General features: G+C 51.3%; 1 protein-coding gene across 2 annotated transcripts in view; it reads left to right on the top strand.

Moving 5' to 3' along the window:
• Zfand3 (zinc finger AN1-type containing 3) overlaps nt 1–24,026 on the top strand; it is a 191,300-nt gene extending 167,274 nt beyond the window's left edge. For both annotated transcript variants that reach the window (XM_048347835.1, XM_048347834.1), the window contains one exon: nt 23,660–24,026. In XM_048347835.1, the coding sequence (XP_048203792.1) occupies nt 23,660–23,814 (155 nt within the window). In that variant the 3' untranslated portion in view covers nt 23,815–24,026. The remainder of the gene's footprint in view (nt 1–23,659) is intronic.
• The last annotated feature ends 840 nt before the right edge of the window (nt 24,027–24,866 follow it).

The following is a 24,866-nucleotide window of genomic DNA, read 5'->3' as shown; positions in this document are numbered from 1 at the left end:
TGGAAGAATAGGGCCTTAGTGTTTTTGTTTGAAGGTCAGCCTTAGTCCACAATCTTACCTGTGCCTCCTGTGTAGCCAGAACTACAGTCATATACCGCCATACCTGGCTTGTTGGTTAAGAGGGAGTCTCAGTAACTTTTTTCCTGGACTGTCCTAGAACCCAGTCTCTGCCTCCTGAGTTGTTAGGGTTATAGGCCTGAGCTGCTGCACCTAGCCACAACGATCATTTGGACTCACGGTGATCTTCAGCAGTTTGCTGTTTGGCATGTAGCTGTTTTGTAAGTGAGGCCTCACCCCTCCCTGTTTATTTATTACTGCTATAGACTTTATTTCTTTTTATGATTCAATACCATTTACATAAATTATTTTGTTGCTCACCTGTTCCCAGGCCCAGCCAAGTTGAAAGGCCTTCAAGCTGGCTCCTGTGTCCTGTGACACACTCCCCACATTTAAGGGCCAGTGATTGTCAGAGTAGCAATTCCTCACTCTGGGACAGAGTGCTGTGACAAGATATGTTTCAACATGCCTTGTACTAAACTTTTCCCTGGTTGTGCAGTCAGGTCCCTGTCTTGGGATCGTAGGATGATTTTAATATGCACTCGGTAGTGAAGCATGTGCATACGTAAAATCACTGTGGCCAGGTCAGGTGGCTTATCATGAAAGCTTGACCAAAACAAGCTGTATATTAAAAGGGCACTGGAGACAGATTTGCTTCCAAGGAAGTCCCGGACAGGCTTCCACAACTGGGGCTTTAAAGGAAGGATTCTTACTTAGCTGTAGAAAAATTAAATACTTGGGCCCAGCTGGAAATGACCTCTGTGCAGCTGGATGGAGCCCTGGTGTCCAGAGGAGGAGCTGCTGGGGTGGAAGGGGAGAGCACCGGGCTGGTGACTGGAGGGGGAGAAAGGGCTCCAGGTTCATGACTAGAGAGAGGAAAGGGCTCCAGGCCGATGAGTTTGGATGTTGTGTTTGGCAAGCAGACTTCTGTGGTTTTGAGTATCTGTAACATGACCTAATGTGACTGGTTTTTTGTTGTTGTTTTTTAAGTTCTGCATGTTGGGAAGCCAAGGAGGCTGTTGGATAGTTGTCGAGAAATAATCTCAGACAAAACGTGAGCTGACTCACTCAGTGAGTGTCACAGCTGCCACTGCCCCTCTAGGGAGCTGTGCACGGATTGAACAAGTAGTGTCTGACTAGTGGAGTAGTCCAGAGTGAAGCTGTGTGATTGTGAGGCCTGTGGGGTCACTGCACCACTATCGGTACTCAGTCCGTGTGGCTTTCCTTCCCATCAAGTGGGAGCCTGTGAGGGGCGTGTGCCATTCTGCCCTGTGTCTGTCTACACAGGAAGTGAGGCTGTTCTGTGGACAGAGTTCTAGCCTGGAACATCTCAAAACCCTGTGGACTTCAGTGGCCCCCGAAGGAATGTTGAAGGCACAGCTCCAGTAGATGGCGGTGTTGGGAGGAAGTAGACCTGTAGCAGGTTGGACCAAATGGAAGAAAGCTTTCCCTGGGAGCGTGCCTCTAAATGGGCTATTGGGCCCCTAGCCCTTCTTCTCTCTCTGCTTCTTACCTGCCTTGAGGTGAACAGCTCTGCTCTAACAGGCACTTTTTGCCACAGGCCCACAGTGATGGGACCAAGCAACCATGGACTGAACTCTTATTCTTTGTAAGGTGTTTATCTCAGGTGTTACAGTGGCGAAGCTGACACAATCTGCTATGCAGGGAAACATGGCCGGGTGGGCATTATCATTGCTGCCATTGGATGAAGACTCCCTGTGCCAAGGATTGTGTAGAGAACATCACTTCCACACGACCCCAGCCTTTCAGAAGCGCCTATGTCTATGTTAAAGTTTTTCCCGTATCTTTTTTTTTTTTTTTTCCTGTCAGTCATGAGGCATGAACTCAGGGCCTGGGCACTGTTCTTGAGCTCTTTCGCTCTTACCAATTTGAGTCACAGCTTCACTTCCAGTTTTCAGGCGGCTAATTGCAGGTAAGAGTCTCAAGAACTTCCCTGTTTGAGCTGGCTTCTGACCTTTAGCCTCAGATCTTAGCTTTCTGAGTAGCTGAGATTACAGGCCAGCAGCACCCAGGTTCCATGTTCTTTAGATAGCTACTACCTATGGCTGAACAGAGAGAGAAACCCCACTCCTCCCAAAAGGCAGGATGGGAAACCACCTCACACCAAAAAAGAAAAAAAACTCTGATGGGAGTCATGTGATAGAGCCAAGGGAGACTGAAAATCTTGAGGCAAATTCTGAGAAAAAAGGTTTGCTTTGCTGCTTATTTTTACATTTTCCTAAACATAATTAGGGTTTCTTTATTCCCTACTTAGTCTTTATAAGAATTCTAGTTAAACTCAAGTAGATGAGTCCCTCTGCTGCCCGGCTTTTATTTCACTTCAGGTATTAGAGCAAATCAAATCAAGCCTGTTCCTGAACACAGATCCCCTGTATTTAGCTTATTAGCGCCACACTGTCCTGGAGTTTGAGCCTGGCATATGTGTCTTGTCAGGTCTGTAGAGAGGACGGTGACAGGGAGCGTGCCCTTGGGACCGTGTGCTCAGGACACCTGCCACACCCGGTGCCACCGCTCCCCCCCTGCCAGTGAAGCGGCAGGCTTGGCAGCGGATTCTGTAGCCCAGTGTTAGTAATAAAAACAGCACCACACCCCAGGTGGAAGCTCTTTGAGTAGCTGCCCTACGTAGCACACTTCTTTATGGAGGGCACGGGGAGATGATTGCGAAAGGAAATGAATTGCTGGTGGTTTCATTGTTGTTCCATTAGTTAACTAGTTTGTGTTAATTGTTTTTAATTCTTTGCCCAGCAAATATTTCTTTCAACAACTATACATAGTATATAAGTCACCTATTTTATAGTTAAGTGAGTATAATTGGATTTATATGTGATAGTCGCCCCATTGAGGTTTTTGTTTGTTTTTGTTTTGTTTTTGCCAGTCCTGGGCCTTGGACACAGGGCCTGAGCACTGTCCCTGGCTTCTTTGTGCTCAAGGCTAGCACTCTGCCACTTGAGCCACAGCGCCCCTTCTGGACATTTTCTGTATATGTGGTGCTGGGGAATTGAACCCAGGGCTTCATATATGAGTCAAGCACTCTTGCCACTAGGCCATATCCCCAAGCCCCCTCCCCCCCATTGAGTTTTAAGCTATTTCCATCATCTCTTATTCCTCTTCCCAGTGAGCCTCTACACCTTCCTGCCTAGTCCCAGCCCACCGGCGTACATTTGCTCTGTGTTGCTGTGGTTTTGCTTTCTCTGGGATTTTAGTATCAGTGGATGAGCGCAGTATGTGGCCTTATGTCAACATGGCATGCTGTTACTGAGGTCCCCCAACCTCCCAAGGTGTTAGACATCAGCAATCCATTCCTTGACAGTGCTGCACTGAATGGATATACCATATTTCTTGGTCCATTCACCAGTGACATACACTTGTGTTTTTTTATGCTATTATGAATAGAGCTGCAGTAGACATTCATGTAAAAGCCTTTGTGTGGACAGACATGTATTTTAATTATTCTTGGGTAGATATATTGGAGTGGAACTGTTAGGCTAAGTGCTAACATGTGAGAAACTTCATCAGTTTTTTACAAGAGGCTTGTACCATTCTACATTCCCCTGAGCAGTGCATTAGGATTTTAGTTTCTCTGTGTCCTTGTCAACATTTACTAGTCAGTCTTTTAAATGCTAGGTCTTCTAATATATGTGTGCTAATATCCCCTTGTGGTCTATTAATTTGTATCTCCTTAATGTCAAGTGATATTGAACATGTTTTGTTTTGAGACAAGGTCTCTGAGTGAGCCAAGCTAACCTTGAATTTGTCATCCTTCTGCCTCAGCCCGTTCAAATGCCAGGATTTCAGTTAGTGCCATCACACCTGGCTTGAAGACCTTTTCCTGTGCATTGTGGCTATACATGCATTGTTCTAAAGAATCGGGTTACATCTCAAATATCTTTTTTACAAAATTGTTTTTTGCCATCCTAAGAGTATTTCAACACATGTGATATGTTATTCCATTTACTTTCAGCCATGTTTTATATTTTTCAATATATCTTCTGTTAAACTTCTAGAATTTGTTTGGGGTTGCTATTGTGAATAGAATTATTATTTTTTTCTTTTAGAATGTTTGCAGCCTTTTAGAAATAGTTGATTGCACCAGGTATGGTGGTGTATAACTGTGCTCCCAGCTATACAGGAGACAGAGGGGAAAATCATAGTCTAAGGTCAGGCCTGGCAAAAATGTTAGCAGATTTTAACAAGCTAGCTGGGTATGGTGATGGGCATCTCTGATCCCAGCTATGTGTACAGTAGAAGTAAGATTGATGCCTGAAGCCAGGAAAATGCTTGAGATTCTGTCTGAAAAATAACCAAAAAGAGTGGACTTTTGTAGCTCAAGTGGTAGAGTGCGTATGTTATAGCGCCAGTACTACCAAGGGAAAAAGAGCTTTTCTTTTATTCTGTAACCTGGCTGTAGCTCCCTTATAATTTTCTCTGTCCACAGTCATGTGATCTGCAGATGCAGGCAGTTCCACTCATCTCTGTCCTGTGTTGTGTACCTTTTGTTACCATTTCTCCTCCTTGAACCTCCACTGTAATGCTGAAGAGTTAAAGACACCCTTGCTTTTGTCTGTAGCCATTAAATGAGACTTAGAAGTAGGTTTTCATAGCTGTCCCAACCTGGACCCTCACCCAGCAATTTTTTTATTTTTATTTTATTTTATCTTTTTTGGGGGGCCAGTCCTGGGCCTTGGACTCAGGACTTGAGCACTGTCCCTGGCTTCTTTTTGCTCAAGGCTAGCATAGCTCTCTGCTACTTAAGCCACAGCGCCACTTCTGGCCATTTTCTATATATGTGGTGCTGGGGAATTGAACCCAGGGCTTCATGTATACAAGGCAAGCACTCTTGCCACTAGGCCATATTCCCAGCCCCAGCAAATTTAATAATTGTGTTTGATAAATACATGGGAAAATGTGGGAAGTGTTCAAACATTGTCACAAAAGCAGATTATTTAGCCTGTAGTAAGCTTCCGTGTGGCATGTAGTCAGTGCATTCATGCTGTAAGAGTTTTGCCATCCTGTAGATTCCTTTCTGTTTGTTCTGTCAGCCTAGCTCCTGTGGAGAAAGCCTGCAACCTCCAAGCGCCTCTCTTCTGTCAGGAACCCAAGATGCTATCCCAGTTTTCCTGGTTGGAAACAATGAAAGCAAACCATACTGTTCAGAATGATTTGTCTGAATTAAATGAAAAAAATAAGTCACAAAAATATACAGGTAGATAGAATCTAATACCACTAGCTTTGGAAGAGCCTTAAAAAGTTACTTCCAAGCTTGAGTTTTCACCTCTGTAAAAATGGAGGTTCTTTGTTCGGCAGTGCTTTTATAAGGGTCATATGATCCACCGTTAAGTGCACACACCTGTATACATATTTCATTTTAAAGCCCAGTCCCATTTTTTTTTATTTCAGTAAACAACTGAGAGCAGAAAGATAGCCACCCCAGAGCATACTTGCCTGCACCCTTCTACCTCGAGTTAAAGCCTGCTGGGAATATCTGAATCCTGTCATGGTTCCTGTGGGCTCTCTCCCCACTAACTGCACCCCCGCCACCTTCTCCCCACTAACTGCACCCCCTTGCCACAGCTCCCTGCTCTGTTGTGTCCATGGAACAAGCATACCTGTTCTGAATTATTTGTGTCTTTTGGTCTTGGCTCTAAACCAATACATCTTAATTCCTTAACCTCTTTTTTTTAGTCTCCAAAACTTCATGTATGATTTGGGACCCCTTTATGGAGTCTTGGCAGCAAAATGTCATAACAAGGACCAGTTATGGTAAAGCTGATAAATTAGTAGTGTTTTTGTCGAAGTGATTGGATTTGGACTTTTTTTCTCTTTCAAAATAATATTAGTTGTTCATGAAGTTTTACCAAAAGAGATGTTTCAGTATATTGTTAAAACTAGTTTGTGTTTAGCACCTTATCTGAGGGTATCTGCAACTGCATTCTTCAGTCCTGTGTTACATTCTAACTGAAGCAGTGCTTCTGAGAGCACCGTCTTACTCAGCCTTCAGAGTCTGTAGGAAGGGGGGGGGTGCTCCTTCTTTAGATAAAATGTGATATACTGTATACTTACTTAATAGATTCATTCTGTCACAAGAAACACAAAGGTAATTTATGACCAAAGAAAATGACTAGAAATTTGGAGTGGAGCTCCCATTCTAAGTTCTAGTTGTCTGGGTTCATCTCCTGTTGACATAACAAAACCCCTGTGACTTAGAAACTTACAAAGAAGTTCAGTTGGCTCGTGGGACTGGAGACCTCTAGTGCATAGCATGGTGGACAGGGTCACGGGGGCATGACAGAGCAAGTGAACCGCCCCAGCCTTCTCCTGACAGAGCCTCTGGTGCCGTCAGTTGGGGCCCCCCCTTCATGACCTCATCTAGCCCTGAAGACTTCCTCAAGGTAAAGGGCTTGCCTCCCAGTACCGTTGAAGTAGAGATTTGAGGAGTAAGCTTTCAGCACAACTTCTGTGGAACTGGCCATGGCCAGCTTTTCCCTCTTCTACTTAGAAACATTTGCCTCTGAGCATTGATTTAACACACACTTTTCAAATCCCACTGACTCCTCTTCCCTACCAACCTCTGAAATTCTCACGAGTCAAATCACGTGGCAGTCTGTAGCTCCCCATTCCCCACTGGAGTATGTGATCTCTGATTCACCCCTGTCACATTACATACCAGGGAAAATGAAAGTCAGTAAAAAGTGGTGGTGTGGCGGGAAGCCCTTCAGGAGTAATATTTGAGGGCAAGTCTGGTCACATCTCTCAGCGAGAGCAATGTCTGGACTAGTCCCCAAGTAAATTTCTGAGTCTCAAAGTGCAAGAGCAACCTCAGGGTTTCCTAATAGAATATTTGTCTGAAGAAATAAGATGTAGATAGCAAAATTACTATTACTGTATCATTTATTATTTTTAGATATTTGTATCTGCCTTGAATTTTTATTGGTAGAAGGAAAAAATCAGGTAAGACATTGAGAGGGTGGCATTTCTTAATTGATGTAATTTCAGTTCTTTGATAATGGCTATGGCTTCAATTACTAAACTTTGAGGAAAGGTGTATTTGCATACGCAAAACCTGTGATTCATCCTGGACATTAATAAGATGGTCTGCTTGGAGGTCACAAAGACAGCAAGGTCGCAGACCTGTATGTAACTACTCTGTCACTAGCTTTACAAACCTGCCACTCTGATCTAGAAAGCACAAGCACTTAATTAAGGAGCCTTAGAAATTATCTCTCTGGTGGTTGACCTAGCCAGCTGGTTAGGGAGACTGGCATTTCTTCTTGGGCAGCTGTAACTGACTAGGTGCTTTTTCCACTGAAGCAACACTGGCTCTCACCTATGATGTGTGTTCCTTCAGAGCCATCTGCTGAGAGCCTCCTCTTCTGCAGGCCTGCTCTTCACAGATTCAGATACGATGGCTTAGGCTCTCCAGCCCCTTGCTTCCTCTAGAAGCAACTCCATTTTCAGGTACTGAATAACTGGCATTGGAGCATCAAGGTCCAGGCTGAGGTATAGGAATGGCAGGCTAGGTTCAGTGCGTGTCTACACATGTTCCTTATCAGACAAAACCTGGGTGTCTTTTTTTAACAAAACATTTCTTCATCAGGAGGTGATGTCCTCCCAAGACTGCTTGGAACTCTTCTCTGGAATCCATGGTTGGCTTCTGGTGGTACATTTCTCAGAGCATGTTGAAACTGTCCTTTCTATGGCTGCCCTTCCTCACAGAGCATGAGCAATACAGCACAGGGACCACATTGTCATCTGCACTATAGCTTGAGCTACAGTGCCTGGAGTACAGTCATTGAATACAGTGATGCGTGGCTAGCATGCAAGTGGTCTTGAGAATCATATACCATTGCATTCTTGTAGGTGAAGGAACAAGAATACCTGCTGTATACAGGTGCTTGCACTAGTGTTCTTTCACTTGACCCTTATACAAGCATTGCTGGACAAGGGTACTTCCTTCCAGTCGAGATGAAAACTCAAACTTTGAATAATTCAGACATTACCTAAGACTTGATATCAGGTGTGTGCTTTTATGTCTCCAAGCTGGCCTATTGCATGCCCTAGACATTGAGGACACAGCTCAGCATGGGCTGTCCACATTTTCAGTCCTTCAGAATTTATGACATTCCTTGACCACTTTCACATCTCAGAGATGGCCTTTTACTGAACACTGAATGGTAAAAACCCATGTGACCTTCTGTGTGGGGTCAGCTTGCCAAAGTGTCATGGAGTCATCACAGTGCACTCTTTATAGTTGTCTTCCACATTCTACCTGTTACCACATCTGAAGAGATCGCTCTGGAGAACAAGGGTCTATGGCATTGCCCCCTGCCTGTCTCCCACTTCACCTGAATGCAAGACACAGTGGCAGTTCATTCTTACTGGTGTTGCATCCCGTTCCTCCTGAGTGCTAATTCACAGCTTCCTTTCTGTGAGAGCTTACCTGCTGCTCCAGGACGCCTTACGAGCTGACCTCTCCTGGGCGCCCCCGATTTACTACACACCACTGAACTCTATTGATTTTATTTGCAGTTGATTTCTTGCTTTGCTTCTAGTGACCTTCAGCTATTTTCCTCTCTGTGTATCTCCAGCTGTCTTTAAAGGCAGGAACTAGTGACTTCTTTTCTTTACCCCCTTTTCCTCCACCCAGCTCCTAGAATTGAGCTCTGCAAACAGTGCACAGTTGACCAATAAATACTTCTACTCCCTGAGCCTGACAGCATCTCTCCCTGGCTGGACTGGCAGCCCCTCACTGGAGCTTGAATCCTCTATTTATTAGATGAGATTTCTATAGCACCTTTCCTCTGAAAGGATCAATATCAATGAAGTTTGTTTCTGCTTCTGGGAAGTGCTTTTACCTAAGCAGACCAAGGTCCTGATAAGATCACGTGACATTCCTGAGTCTTCAACTACCTGAGCACACAGGCTGGAAACAAAGGCTGTAAGAAAACCTTCTCCTTTGGGTTTTACTTTCCTGTGACCAGTAAGGGGGCTGAGGAGGCCTCTGTAGCAAGTAAGAGAAACTGTGATAATTGATTGACACCACAGCCAGGTTGATCAAAAGGAACCTGACATGTTTGGGGAAGTGAATAGAAGTTACTATGTCTGCCCACAAACCAGACCCACTCTGAACAGAATGTTCCTAGGACCTTGGCTCTCACACTGTGCATGGTGTAATGAACTGTGGGCTATTCAAAGCCATGTTGCTAGAGAGCTAGAGCCCTAGGAAAGACACAGGTGGGGCGTGACAGTACATTCCCCAAGATGAGAAAGGAAAAGGAAGGCGGTCCCATCCCCTCAGATGTGAGTCGATGGGACCATTGTTGTGGACACACAGAACCCAGTTGGGTGCATGGTAGTTCACTGGAGAAAAGCCTGAAATATCTGGGTCAGTTAGCATGTCTACGAAGTTCCCTTTCTATATCTGGTTTGTGTTATTATTCATGTTTGTGTCACTGCCATCCCTGTGAGGGTCGCACTATTAGACCTCCCAGTGGCCTTGCACTCCAAACACAGCCCACAAGACTGCAAGAGGAGGAGCACTTAGAGGTACCACTCCTGGGACACCTTGAGCAAACATGTAGGAGGAGAGATCACGGTTGTTGGGGAGGAATGAGAAGGGAACAAAGAAGGACTGGACGTGAGAGACGCGGGAGGGCAGGAGTGGAGGTGGGATTGCAGGGCATGGTGAGTCTTGTTTACTGGCCACACTGCCAGCCCCAGGGCCTGCTGGGAGCTGCTGCTTCCTCTTTGCTGAGACTTGAAGGGCGTTTGCCTTTCTAGTTTATTGCTGTGTCCCAGGCAGGGGTGCAGCTAGAAGGGAGAGTCCACTCCACTTTGTTTACCCTCGCACTTGTTCACCAGCTTCACCAGCCGTGACGTGTGCTGCAGTGTCGTGCCTGGGAGGTTCCTGGTCAGGCAAGGCTGGTTGGTGGGTTTCCCCGGCTTCTGGAGCTTTCTTTCTGAAGGCATGCTTTGTTCACTCTGATGAGTGCTCCAGAACACTCCAGGGATGGAGGGAGCAGTACGTCAGGGCCCATGCCAGTGTTAGACGCTCTCGAGTCAGAAGTCGTGGACAAGTGTTAGTCAAGACGTTTTCTCCTGCTGTTCAGGATGGTAGTTCTAGGCTGTTGGGAGGTTACAGACGATGGCTACCCTGGTTCACAACAGGTTCGGTGGATCCTGGCAGCAGTCTGGCCTTTTTCTTAGAGCTGTGCGCTTCCTTCGGTGGGAGTCAGCTGGCTGTCCCCTGGGGGTGGGCGTGCCATGGGGCTTGTTCCTTCTTGTGACTGACTAGCACACGGGGTGATGCGTGCTGCCCTGCACCCCACTCTGCCGTGTTCCATTTACACAGCAAGGAAGGGAAAGCTGTAGACTTACAAATTAAAAGGGTCAGGTTTATCTTACTACTCTTGTGTCAACTTCAATTGCCCTTCTCTTGAGCTGAACTGTTACCCAGGGATGCATTTTCCATGAAATCTGGAATAACTGTGCAGATGACAGAGGGGAGAGAAGCGAGTGTCGGTGGGAACCTGTACGGTCGTGTCACGTGCCGTGGGAAATTTAGATTCCAGGAGAACATGTAATGTTATCCAGGACATTTCTGGGCTGCTTCTCAAATGGGCTTTGTGAGTATAAGCTCGTGTTAGTAATAGCAATAGAAAAGCATAATTAGGAAAGCAAAGCTGCTGGCGTGAAGATGGCCTCTCTCCCCAGCGGACAGCTCCCCCTCGGCACCCCTGCTTGCCACCGGAGCTGAGGGCACAGTTGCCTGCATTCGCCTTTTTTGTTGTTGTTGTTGTCATCAGCTATTTTTGTGCTAGAAAGAATTTTCTTGTATATTTCCTGAGTTAGCAGATAAGTAGAACAGGGGATAAAACTGTGAGAGCGTCGGATGCAGTTAATCAAGGAACGAACAGACACCCATCCAAGATGGTTTCTGGTAGGGACGTGTGCTGTGATGTGACAAACTGACAGTAATGAGGGTGGGGGCACCAGCAGGGAGGATGGCGGGCAGGCAGAGCTGTGACGCGTGAGCTGAGGAAAGGGGCATCCTAGACGGACGGAGACGGGAGCAAGGCCGGCCCACGCCTCTGAGAGCAGAGAGCCCGGACCGCGGGGCTGAGGCCGGCGCTGGGTGGAGGCCGAGGGACCCGCGGGCCTCAGAGGCCTCTGCTGGGGGCCTGACTTTAAACATAGCAGGAAGCCAGTGAAGGGTTTTAAGCAAAAAAGTAACCCAATCTGATTTACATGTTTAAACGATCCCTCTGGGAGAGAGGCAAATGCTGTATGTGCATGGGCTCTCAAGAATTTATTATAAGCTGGTCTCTGGGGAGGGTAACTGAGAGAATGAGGGAAAAACTTACTTTCTGCTAAATGTTATTTTATACCATTTGAAATTTATTATATTCACATGTTCCATGATTCCATTGAAGGAAGAATTAACAACTATGAAACAAGTACATCGCAGGTCATTTAGTCTGAAAATGAACCGTACCACCCCAAAGACCTTCCAAACGCCATGGGCGGGGGGGGGGGGGGTGTTGCAGGGCAGCAAAAACAGAAGCCGGCTCCCCACAAGCCTTTTTCTCTGGAGGGGAAGAGGGGATGGTGGGAGCCACTCGGATAAGGCTCTGACTGGAGCACAGCAGAGATTGTTAGCTGGGCTGCCCTGGGCGTGGGTTGAGCAGCAGTTGCTTGTAGAAGAGCGTTTCTGGGTGGATATCCAGTCCAAGTCCAGAGGCATCCACACCCAGTTTGTACTGACACCCGGGTCTGGGTGAGAGTCTGGAGGGGGCCAGGGGGTCCCCAGGGTGAGGAGGGGAAGGAGGCAAGGGCGCCCACCAGCCGTGAGAGCTCTTGGGTGGTCTCTGTTTCCCTCTAAGGTTCAGAGAACGCAGCGTCTATGTACCCAACCTATCACTTTCCCCCCTCACTGTGTGAGTTCTGAAGCATGTCCTGCCTGGGCATGAGGGATGTGTGTTAAGATACAGAAACATGGGGACAGGCTAAGTGACTGACACAAGTGTACAAAAACTCTAAGGTTGGGAGGCAAAGTCTGGGATACTGAGCCTGGAGGGACCAGGAGGTCTCTCTGGGGAGGAAATACGGGGTCTGGGTGGGGAGCTGCTGGTGGCCCTCTCTGAGAATGGGTGGCCCTGCAGGGGAGGCAGGTTTGTGAGGAAGAAGCAGGCGTCAGAACTCTGAGATTGCCAAGATTGTTGGACAGAGCTGTGGTGCACCACAGAGGTGGTTTCAGTGCTGTTCTCACACACAGGATTTTAAACTTGGTGTCAGGTGAGACCACAGGGCCCAGCCCTGAGTAATTGGAATTTTTCAAGGACAGTAGAGGACGGACCACCAGGGAGGCAGGGCGAGCGGTGCTAGCTGCTCAAGTGGGGATGGAGAGGGCTGCTGGAGTGGCTATTTCCAGCCTCTGTTCATGAAGTGGTGTTTGGACACACATGGCAGCCACTTCAAGATGTCCTCGTATCCAGCCCTGCCCCATCCCCCAAGTGACACAGGCCTGGCTGTGACATGAGCTCCTCCAATGATGGGTTGTTGATTCAGTGGGAGTTTCACTTCAGATTTAAAATATGCTGCTACTGAATTAGCCTCCTCTCTTTCCTAGGAGGTGTGTTTAAATAAGCTACCTTCAAACACGCAGCATGGCAGGGCCCTCTTCCTCCTGTCTCACCCCCGACACTGGGCAGCCGGCGCGGTGGGACTGGGACTTGGGGAAGACAGAGAAAGCCGTGCCCCTCCTTGGGCTCCTTGCCAGCACTTCTCACTGTACATTAGAGGTGAAGGCAAAAGGCAGGCAGAGAAACTCCATTCCTTTAACAAATTTATTTCTTTATTGTCAAAGTGATGTACAGAGGGGTTACAGTGTGTATATTTCTTATCCAACTTGTTACCTCCTCCCTCTGTGTGTGCACATCTGTGTCCATGTGCGTGCATACGTATGTGTGTGCGCCTGGCCTGTTCATTCTTGTCTGTCCACTCACTACAGCTCTCCACCTACCCCGTCACTCTCAGAGACGGATTCTAGACTCTTCTGCACACTGTTCGGGACTAAACTTGGAAATGCATACTCTCTGACTCTGCTTGTGAGAGAGCTTGTATGGGGGGAATGCACCCTGCCTTCTGGGAGTCCCTAACCCCTGAGTGCAGTCTGTATATTTAAAGTAGGTTTTGGTGCCATTTCCATCTCTTCAGCAGAACTCTTTTCTGAGCTCTAGTCACTTGACATGAGTGCATTTATAGTCATAAATGGTGCCTGTAGCTCATGCCTGTAATCCACCCAGATCTGACTTCAAGCCCCAGGACTACACAAGGCCCCAGGTATGGAGGAGGAGAGGAAACTTGGAAGTCCCATGTTTTGAGCAGCGCACCTCGATCTTTCTCCAGTGCTGGTGTGTCTTCTCACAGGAGAAGGGAACCACACACATGAGTCTAGGCTGAGGGGGCAGATAGGCTGGGCCTGCAGGAACGGGGTTGGCAGGTGAGGGGGGAGGGGCCTTGAGGAGGTCCCCCAGGGATAGTCGGCGTCCTCAGTGCCAGTGACACCTCCTGAATGGCACACAGCTGGAACCTCAGTCCAGTCTTTGGAGTCCGAAGCACGCACTCCTTCCTGGATCACCTCTGCCGCCTGCGCTCACCTGTGCCCACTGCGCCTGCACACGTCGAGGGAAAGGCCAGTAGAGAGCCCCGGAGAAGGGGGTCCTGCCTTCCAGGCGCTGCTAGGGAGAGGGCGGCGTGGCACTGGAGGCGGCTGTCACCTGGACACTGGGACTCGGATGAACTGGCGCTTGCCTGCACAGACGTCTTTGGCGATGGCTCGGCAGCGCTTAGTTCCTGGAGTGCCTGCTGCAGGAGCCTGTCTCTGAGCCGCCCTCGGGACCCCCGGCCGTGCCCTCCGGGATGGATGGCGCTGCCCAGGCTCCCCGCGCTGCTGCAGGGCTGGGCCTGCTGCGGCGGCCGGCTGTGCTGTTTGAGATACCTTCTTTCAGAAGACCAGTGCAAGAAGACTCCCAAGTCAGAAGTCTCCAGAAAGGACTAGAAGCTCTCACCTGAGAAGCAGGGTTCCTGCCAACACAGCCTCTTTTCCCAAGAGCCATTCTCCTCTCTCCATGCAACACCTGGAGAGGAAGGGAGTCTTCCCTTAGCCCTCCTGGCCTTCCTGGCCACGTGTGGGTCCCAGGGGAGTGCAGCACTGACGGGTGGCACTATTTGGGAAGGGGACAGCAAGGAGGCCAGAAGCACAGGCACGGGCGGAGGTTGTAGGCCCAGAGCACCCCATCCCCCCTTCCAAGAGGCTCATGCTGTCTGCTCTGGATGCTGGGAGCAGTGGCACCTGGAAGAATGAACCACCATGCCCGTGGCGGCACTGCCCTGAGCCACTGCCCTGAGCCACTGCCCCGCCCCTTCTCCTTGGGGGTAGCGGCTTAAAGGGTGCGCACAGAGGAGGGTCCTCACAAGTCAACTGTCCCCTCTACCTCCAAGCTAGAAACAATAGGTTTTGCCTGGTGGAGGCCAGAGTGAACCATGGAGACTTGTTCTCTGACAGTCAGGTAAAGCGAGGGCAGAGAGGTTGCAGCTGGGACCAGGCAGCCATCCCTCCTGTGAGGTGAGAGGCCCCAGTTTAAAATGGCCCCTTGGCCCTTGTACACTGAGAGGACCTACGGTGAGGGTCCTTTCCCTGCTGGCCGCCCCCAGCGCCGTGAGTCCCTGCCCGGGCTGGGCATGGGGTGCGGAGTCCCTGCCGCACAGCACCGTGGCATGGCTCGCCTTCTGGCTGCTGTTTCTTGAGACATTCTGGTTTGGGAACAAAACTAAAAGACGATTGCTTCTGCTGAGGAATCACCGCACTGCGCTTGAGTGCCTTTTATCAGCTGGTTAGGAAGTAGAGTGGGCTTTTCTGAATTGCAGCCACTGCTTCCCCTTGGAAGAGTGAGGGGCCGCGTGGTGAGTCACGGTGGCTCTGCTTCCAGAGCCCCGGGCAGCGGCCTCTCTCCATTCCCGGACTCCTGCCCGGAGAGCGCCGCGTCAGCCAACTCAGTGAGCTAGGAGCCAGTTCTGTGTAGTGATTTCCCCCCACCATGCAAAGCCACGGGCGGAGAACGTAAAGCAGACACCTCGGGTGCTTTCTCTGTGCCGTGGGTCTGATGAAATAAGCGTGTTAGGATCCTTTGATACGCGTCTGGGCTACAGATTCTGCATTGGGTGTGGGGTTGAGGGATGTGGTGTAACCTAGGACAGCTGCTGGGTGTGTGTGTCTGCGCGCGGGGGGTGGGGAAGTATCAATGGCTAAAGGTTCCCAGTAAGCTCTAGGATCCTTTGATACACTTCTGTGCTACAAGTGCAGCATTGGGCATTGGGGGAGGGGGTGAGTGAGGGATGTGGCTTAATCTAGGACAGCTGCTGGGGGGGGGGGTGTTAAGCTCTCCTGCAGCCACCTGCTGTTCCCAGCAAGAATGTACAAATTAGCTCCTGAGATTTAGGAAACTTTTATCTTACCAGGTGCCCGTGGCTCATGCTTGTAATAAATACTAGCTACTTGGGAGGCCAAGAGAAGGAAGATCACATTTTGAGGCAGAAAAGTTTAGAAGAACCCTTAAAACACACACACACACACAAAAATAATGGTAGCAGGATATGGTGGCTTGCACCTGTTTTCTTAGCTTCCTGCTGTTAAGAGATAATTTGGAATATTGGGGTGTGTAGAAATAAAGACACCAACTCAAAAGGAACACAACAAAACAGAGTTTTCTTCTGCAGGAGAGCATGCTACTGACTAGACCCCAAGTAAGTGAGCTGGGCTGGGCAGGCTGTTTGCTCAGTTTCCCAGATTGGATGAGCTCAGGTTAACAGTGTCTCACAATTGGCTAACACCTAGCATTTGAAACACAATGGCTAAGGAGTTTTGTTGGCAAGCTTTTTTTTTTTTTTTGTTCAATATGCTTTATTGTTGCTTTAGAGGTGATATACAGCGGGGTTACCTTTACATCCATCAGGTAATAAGTACATTTCCTTTTGCACAGTGTCATCTGGTCCCTCATTCTCCCCCATTCCCTCCCTCCCATCTCTGCCCACAAGTTGCATAGTTCTCTATCATCAATATCCAGTGAGCTCCACTGCTATACTTTTTCACCCTTTACCTCTGGTTCTGTGGCCTCCCCCCACCCTCCCACAGATGTGCATGTGAATATACCATATATAAAGAATACAGAGGGGCTGGGAATATGGCCTAGTGGCAAGAGTGCTTGCCTCCTACACATGAAGCTCTCGGTTCGATTCCCCAGCACCACATATATGGAAAACGGCCAGAAGGGGCGCTGTGGCTCAGGTGGCAGAGTGCTAGCCTTGAGCAGGAAGAAGCCAGGGACAGTGCTCAGGCCCTGAGTCCAAGGCCCAGGACTGGCCAAAAAAAAAAAAAAGAATACAGAGTCATCAGAAAAAGTAAAAACAAATTAGGAAAAAAAGCCCTTTGTTCCCATATCTTTGGAATTCATTTCAGTATGTATATTTTATATACATATGATGAGGCGCTTGTATACTTTACCTTTGTGATTCTCTCTTAAGACTATCCTCTTTTGGTCTCACTGTATGTGAGTATCTAGAATCCTGAGTAATTTGTCTTATCCCAGTGCATTTTAGACCTAATTTCTGCACACCAGGGCAAATGAACGCTGTTTGCCTCTCTGATCTTGGCTTACCTCACTTAATTTGATTCATTCTAGTTCCATCCATTTCCCTGCAAATAGCATTTTATTCTTTCTGATGTCTATGTAAGATTCCATTGTGTATAGGTATCACGTTTTTTGGATCCACTCATCTATTGTGGGGCATCTGGGCTGTTTGCATTTTGTGAATAGTGCAGCAGTTAACACGGGTGTGCAGGTGTCTTTATCGTTTCCTGGCTCATGATGCTCTGGGTAGATGCCAAGGAGTGGCCTGGGTTGTAGGGAAGGTCTATGTTTAGTTTTTTGAGGAACCTCCAGACTGCTTTCCAGAGTGGTTGTACTAGTTTATATTCCCACCAGCAGTGCAGTAGGGCTCCTTTTCCCCCACATCCCTGTTGGCAAGCTCTTAAACCAAGGTTTGTGAAAAAGTAAAGGGAGTCTTAGGAAGGAATGTAATACTTTCATGGACAAGAGGCTGACACAGTTCCAGACCAGCCCAGGCAGAAAAGTCCATTTCACAGAAGAAGTTGGGCATGGTGGCCCACGAGAAGCCTGGATCCAGGTCCCGGCGTGATCCTGAGCAGGAAGCAAGCTCCCATCTCACAATAGCCCTAGGTATGATTCCATGGTAGAGCGCCTGCCTAGCAAGTGTGAGGTTCCAGGGTCAACCCCCCAGCAGTGCACACAAACCTACACATGCAGACTTTTTACGAGCTAGCAGTCTTTCAGCATTGAGCTTGCTCCGTCATTTCACACACAGTGAGCCAGGCATCTTTGTTTTCTCTTTTTCTTGTTCTTTTCAGTCCTGGGGCTGGAACTCAAGGCTGATACTCTATCACTTGAGCCACAGCTTCACTTTGGTGGTTAATTAAAGATGCCTCTCGTGGACTTTGCTTCGCAGGCTGGCTTTGAACCACTATCCTCAGATCTCAGCCTCCTGAGTAGCAAGTGTTGTGGGGTCCACAGATCAACAGGCAATGAGACACTCAGATTAGGAAAATTTTAAAAAGATTTGAAGATTTTTATTGAGTGAGAAAATACTGCAGGACTGCAGGTCGGGATCTCAAGATGCAGTCCCGGGCCATCTCAGAAGGCTGCTTATATACCCCAAAACTATAGGAATTTTCCCTTTAGCTTAACTATAGGGGCTTGTTACTTCCGAACAAACAGGTCAGGGCCTCTTGGTCTTCACTGGAAATCATCTAACGACCAGGTGGCAAAACAGGATGAAACTCGGGGTGGGGGGTGGTGTTTACAGGTGTGATCAATACAGAGCAAAGCAAGTTGGGTAAATACAACTACATAACTTTACAGCAGGGGCCAGCTTCAGAAAAGTTTTCATTGAACAGTATAGAACGGTAAAAGAAAAGTTTTACATTGAACACTACAGAACAGTATTAGCAATACTTTGTTGTTGAAAGCTAGCATAGCAACAGGTTAATTATCTTCATCACTTCACTGGAATTAGGATTATAAGCGTGAACCACCCGTTCCCGGTTGTTACTTCTTTCTTTTTCTTTTTTGGCCAGTCCTGGGCCTTGGACTCAGGGCCTGAGCACTGTCCCTGGCTTCTTCCCGCTCAAGGCTAGCACTCTGCCACCTGAGCCACAGCGCCCCTTCTGGCCGTTTTCCATATATGTGGTGCTGGGGAATCGAACCGAGAGCTTCATGTGTAGGAGGCAAGCACTCTTGCCACTAGGCCATATTCCCAGCCCCCGGTTGTTATTTCTTAAACAGAAGGTGGTACTACCTATTGTATTGAAATCCTTGGGGCATCCTGGGAAGGTTGAGATAGTTGGTTCTGTTTGCTGGCATCCATGTGTGTGTGAGGCACTAGCGTGATTGACGTGGGGTGTGGACAAACCACCCAGGCCTTGACCCTGGGCCTTCCCGGACACAGGTTGAGGCTGGAGGGCCTGCTCTGCAGGTGGCACACTGTTCCACACCAGCAGACGGTTACATGCCTCCATCCTGAGGCTTGCCAGTATTTTTAGGTTCTGCTTGAACCGATGGCAATTTGAAATTCAAATGGGGGAGAGAGTGTAAAAACATGGCTTGTGAGTGAGGTAAAAGCAGCATCAGCTGGAGCTGAGTTTGCCTTGGTCACTGCTAATTCAGTGCAGCAGGCACCAGGGGAGCCTGCAAGAAGGCACATGCATGACAGAAGGCAGTGTCCAGAGCGGGCAACGTTGCCAACTCCTAACCGGTGGGTTTACTCCCAGATAAAGCAAGTAAAGCAGCATTCTGCCCAGAGTGGATTAAATAAAAATACCAGAGCAGACTTGGAAGGTGAATTTTGGACTCACTTTATCACCTTCCGCGTGCTCCCTGGAAAGGGCCTGCTTTGACCGAGGGCACTGGAGGAAGTGTCGGCAAGGGGCTGCCCTGCCTACCACCACTGCTGGCAGGCAGAGAACAGAGCCTTTTCTTGGGCAGTGATGGTTGTTGGGTTTTGTGCAGGAGTGAAATAGGAAATATCCTTATAATCTTTGTGGATCTTACAGAGCAAGGGGCTGAGAGCTAGAGCATTTTTTTTTTGCCTTCTGATGGCATTTGTAGAAATTGTTCTCTGTAGTGTAAGTTTAGTCTCGAAATGTCAAGCCCCCCTCACCCTGGGTACATTTCAGATGCTCACTTGCAGAGATGTGGAGCAGGCCCGGTGTGGTGGCCACGCTTGTAAGCCTCGCTACGTGGAGGTAGAGACGGGGATCACAGTTCCAGGCCCACCGGGCAGCAGACTTCATGAGACCCCCATCCCACAGAGCATGAGACCCCCATCCCACAGAGCATGAGACCCCCATCCCACAGAGCATGAGACCCCCATCCCACAGAGCATGAGACCCCCATCCCACAGAGCATGAGACCCCCATCCCACAGAGCATGAGACCCCCATCCCACAGAGCATGAGACCCCCATCCCACAGAGCATGAGACCCCCATCCCACAGAGCAGGCCGCGGCCCGGCTGAGGGAGGCTCAGTGGAAGAGTGCGCTTTCAGCACCTTCTTCAAAAGCCCTTAGTTTCAAACCCCAGTAATAGGGGGAGGGGAGCTAATGGAGGGGAGAATGAGTGAGGATGAATACGGTTTATGTAGTAAGAAGAGACCATGCAACCTATTTCAATTGATTTAAGACTGGGGAGTGTGACCAGAGGGGGTGAGGGTTGACGGGATACATGGCGTACGTGTGTAGCAGTGTCACCATGACCCTCTCACACAGCGGATGTGCGCTAGTAATAATAAAGCTGTATGGCTTCGCTAGAGGGCTGGTGCCCACCAAATAGTTGAAAACACCTGTGGTGTATTGGATTAGACACCATGGGAGCACAAGCCTCTAGTTTCCAGGGCCTTCGGGGTAGCTGTCCACAGTAGAGGGCTGGGTCTGGATGTGCGGGTTTAGCACCCACAAGTGGTATCTCCTCCTGGGAGACCCCTCCAGCCCCTCCAGCCTCTGCAGGGTGGGCGACCTGAATGCTGCTGTCTGTTTCCTGTCTACCTGGGCTTCTTTCCACAGGTTCAGGGCTCTGGCACTGGGGGGAAGGCATTGCTCTCTGCCCCATGCCCTGCTGTGAGTGCCCCCAGGCGTGGGCAGAGCCCTGCCTTGTAGCTGCCAGTGGTCCAGCCCTTGGGGCTCCTTCCCCCATCCTGTGTGTGCGTTGGCCCCTCACGCCACCCATGCCCTTGAAGCTGGTCGTGTCATACTGAGGCTGGAGCTGTCCAAACCCCTCCACATACCTCCACACCAGGTTGCGGGAGGGGGGACTGGGCCTCCTGCCCGAGGCTCCTCCCTCCTGCCCTTCCCCTGTGTGGGAAGACAAGGTAGGGGTGACCTGCGCGCACTAGAGAGGGCGGGGACACAGTGCCCGGTTGCTCCCTAAACGGCTCTTGAGGGCAGCAAGTGAAGAGACGCCCGCACAAGCTCCTGAGCATTGGTGAGAATGACTGAAAGCAGCTCAGCCTGCGGCCAGAGGCTCTCAGCCTCCTCGGGGGCCAGCGTCTGTGGAGATGCAGCCCGCAGCCGCCTGGAGCTCGGGGTGAGCCAGCAGCGCCCAAAGAATCTCTCACCCTCGCTGCTTTCTTCTCTTGGAGGGCCGGGCCTCCTTTTAATCCTTCGTGCCCACCCCCTAACTCACTTCATCCCCCCAAAGCCCTGTCTGGTGTTGTGCTGGGGTCAGCAAAAGGATGTCACCTGCCAACAGCAGGGCCACAGAGCCCGGGGAGAGGCACAGTGCCAGGCCCACCCCTGCAGGGAGGAGTACAGAGTCTGACTTTCATACACAGTTGTTACGTGTGTGTGCGTGTGTATGCGTGCGAGTGCGTGTGCATGTTGGGGGGAGACGGGTGTGTGGAGGTGTGGAGGCAGGCCCATTCAAAAGGAGATTTTAACCACGTCTCGTCCTGCTTTGAGACTCCCTTGTCCTGCCAGCAGCATGGATGCCGCTCCTCTTATGGCCCTAAGATGCTGCGGCGGGGGGGGGGGGGGGGGTGGGGGGGGGAGGCGGTCAGCTGCTGGCCCGCCCGCCCGCACTGTGTGCTGTGCTCGAAGCCCAACAAACTCACACTTCACCTGCACTTCCTAACAAGAAGATTTGTCACCCCGCTCACCCCTGCCCGGCCTGCTCACCCCACTCGCCCCCGCCCGCTTACCCAGGCTGCACTCTTGGGGACGACATCGCATTTGGCATTCAGCAGGTCCGTGGACAGTGCCCACTCAGCACTGGGAACTGTCCCAGCCTGTAGCTTCACTAGTGACGATCCCGACCGGAGGGGGCTGAGCTTAATTGGTGCCATCTCGTAACCTCTGTGCAGCCGTGGGGGAGGCCAGCCTTCTGCCCCGTGAGCTACCACACGCACTCCTCATCCGGATGGGCTCGCTTCCAAGGGGACCTGTTGTTCAGGAGTTCACACCTTTCAAACACCGAAGGGGGAGGGGGGCGGAGGGGCGGGACCACGGCTCTGTGGTGCAAGGCAGCCTGGGCAAGGAGAGGTTTGGAGATTCCTTTTTGGTCAGTGACACGGTGGCATGGGCCTGCCATCCCAGCCACAAATGGGATCACAGCACAGGTGTAAAGTAAAGGGGTCTGTCAGAGTGACTCAGGTTGTAAAGTGCCTAACAAATGTATGAGGCCCTGAGTTCAAACCCCACTACAACTGAAAACAAAAGGAAAATGGTGTTAGCGATGTCCGGGCAGGTGTAGGACACTTGGGTGTGGAATTGTGCCTGTCTGAGTGGCTGAGGAGGAGCCCGTGGGCGCTGAGAGAGCAGCAGGGAGAGGTCTGTCTCCTGCTGCGGCGTGGCTGTCCCCAGCGGGGGAGGCAGGCTGAGGGGTGTGCGTGTGCGCGGTGAGTGATGGGGAAGAGCGGAGCTGGAGGACTTCACTGTAGCCTCTTCCCTCCTCCATGTCTGTCTGACTAATGAGGTAGTAAGCCAAGCCTGGAGCCAGGTTAATCCCAGCCACAATCCATTTCCTGCGGCCTTTACTCAGCCGCCCCAGTCATCAGCAGGCGAGCCCCTGGGACCTCCTCCTGACCCTCCCCACTAGCTCCAAGGAAGGGCGGAGGGGGGCACAGCAGATGCCACAGGTACAGAAACGAGTCAGGACTCGGTGACCAAAGGTCTCCCAGACGGCTGTGCCTTTCTGCCAGGGCCCCAAGCTGGCGGTGGGCTCTGGGCCCTCCCTCGTCCCGCAGACGGTGCTCAGCACGCAGCGCCCGCCCGGCTGCAAAAGCCTTCAGGAGAAAGACAACTGGTTTCCAATATCCTCCAGTAATGAACTTATCAGTACCTCTAACACACGAGCTCATTAATCTTAACTTTGCTTTTGGACTGAGTGGGAGCTCAGTGTTCTCCAGAGACAAAAATTTCGTCCCTGTTCTTTTCCTTAAACCCACTCCCAATCTAAATCTAAAGGCAGACATGGTGCCCCGCTCTCCCTGGGAAGCAGTTAATAATGGGTTTTTCCTGAACAAGGGATCACCCCCCCCCCACCCGCAGCTCAGGGCCGTCCAGCAGTGACCCACGGGACGCTGGTCCTCAGAGTTGTGCAAGCTAGTCCCGAACCTTCAGACTGTTGAAACGGGCCAGTTTTCAGTGTTTGATTCTTCTAGAACCACAGCTTCGTTGCTGTGTCTCAGCAGAAATGGAGGCTGTGGGCCCCGGTGAGCGCTTGCTACCAGCACCGGAGGGGGGTGGCGTTCGGATTCACTGGGGTCTTCTCCATCTTCCTCTTGCCTGGACCGACCGCGGCTGGGTGGGAGGAGGCGGTGAGGAGAAGCAGCCCCGCCCTGGCCACGCCTCCTCCCCGCCCCGAGGGCGTGGCCCCGCCCCGCAGCCGCGGGTCAGCCTTTGGAGGGCGTGGCCGGCTTCGCCCCCGGCACCAGTCCTGGGGCCTCCACGCGCCTTCTCTGCTCCGTGGGCCTTCCCCAGTCCTTTGGGGGGGGAGGGAGGGGGGAGACCCATGGCCACGTGGCGGGCAAGGCAGGACAGGGCACTTGGTGGACACCTCCAGAGGGCGACAGCGACTGGGCCCCACCTGAGCTCCCTTCCTCGTCCCTCCTCCTGTGCTGTTTCCCTTGGAGAGGCGGCCGCCGTGCTCCCTCCCGGCCTCCAGGGAATGGGGTGACCTGTGCTGCACGTTGCGGTTTTCTTAGCCAGGACTGGTGGAGGGTCGGCCGTGCTGTGCACCCCACTGTGCCGGGGCTGGCTGGGGCCAGAGCTGTCTGGGGTCTCCAGGGTCCAGGCAGTGCCGAGCAGCTGCAGGGGGTCTGCCTGGAGTGGGGGGGGGGCGGGGAGGGCAAGGGAGGAGAGGCGAGAGGAGCCTGCAGACCCCGTCAGGGCGGGCAGGCCTGCGGCATGGGTCCGTCACCCCCTGGCCGCCCTGACCGCCTGTCCGCTCTCCCCGCAGGTTTCGTGTTCTGCATGCTGCACCGCCTCCCGGAGCAGCACGACTGCACGTTTGACCACATGGGCCGCGGCCGAGAGGAAGCCATCATGAAAATGGTGAAACTGGACCGGAAAGTGGGGCGCTCCTGCCAGCGCATCGGGGAGGGGTGCTCCTGAAGGCCGGGCGCGGCCGCCACACGACGCTGTTCTTAGTTCACTAATGTTAGCCTTATTTAGGACAAAGTCAGCCAGACACCTTGTACTGGGCACGCGTCAGACTCCAGCCACCCTGGTACTGTAGTTTAGGGGTTGATGGTGGTTGAAATTGATTTCTGGCTGGTTACTAAGGTGCCTGCTAGCCATTGTATAAAATTAAAACATGAAGAATATTTTTTGAGCATGGCTAGTGGATTTAAAACAACATATACCTGTCACTGCTGGAGTCAAACTTATAAAAAGCCTTAAGCAGAAGTGTTCCAGATGGAGACTGAGTCATGGAGGAGTGGAAGCTGGGGCTCAGGCCCCACACGCACACGGCTTTGCCAGCAGCTCCTGTTGGGCCTTTCACCTCCTCGCCTGCCCCTGTCCAGCAGCCGGGACCTGATGGCCGCGCGGCCCCGGCCTGCCGCGCGCGCTCCCGCGGAGCTGGAAACGGGGGGTGGGGGGCAGATTCTTACGGAAGTTTTTTTTACCTGACTTGTTATGGAAAAACTCATCACACAAGAAAAGAAGCAGTAACCTCACTTTGCAAGAGCCCCACTTTGCTACACGGGATCCGGGCCGCGAGAGGTGGCCAGGCCCCCTCGGGCCCCGGCGGCGGCGGCGGCTGCGGCGCGGCCCCTGCGCTCGGATTTCTGAATTGGGAGTTTTTGTTGTTAAGACGTTTTGTAGTCGCCAGGAATCCATGACTGCTGGGCCCGGAGGAGCCGCCGCCCAGGGCCTCTTCCTCCGCGCGGAGCCCCTGGCTCTCCCCGGCCTTCCCCGGTTTCCCCGGGCCCGCGGCAGGGCTGGGCCCTGGGAGAGGCGGCGGCCGGGCGCGGGCGCGGGCGGGCGGGCGGGCGGCTTGTGGCCCGAGCCCCTTCAGGTGGGCGGGCGGTGCGGGGGTCAGGCAGGGCAGGCGCAGCGGGCCGCCGCCGCCGCCGCCTGGACGTGGTTGGCAGCCCGGCGCTGGCCTGGCCGGCTGGACGGGACTCGAGGCCTTGGCCCGCTGGCGATGGCCTGGCTGCCCG

This window comes from Perognathus longimembris, chromosome 6 (genome assembly GCF_023159225.1).
Source record: "Perognathus longimembris pacificus isolate PPM17 chromosome 6, ASM2315922v1, whole genome shotgun sequence".
Classification (NCBI taxonomy): domain Eukaryota; kingdom Metazoa; phylum Chordata; class Mammalia; order Rodentia; family Heteromyidae; genus Perognathus; species Perognathus longimembris.
The sequence above is the reverse complement of the archived record's forward strand: the minus strand, read 5'-3'. Positions and strand labels throughout refer to the sequence as shown.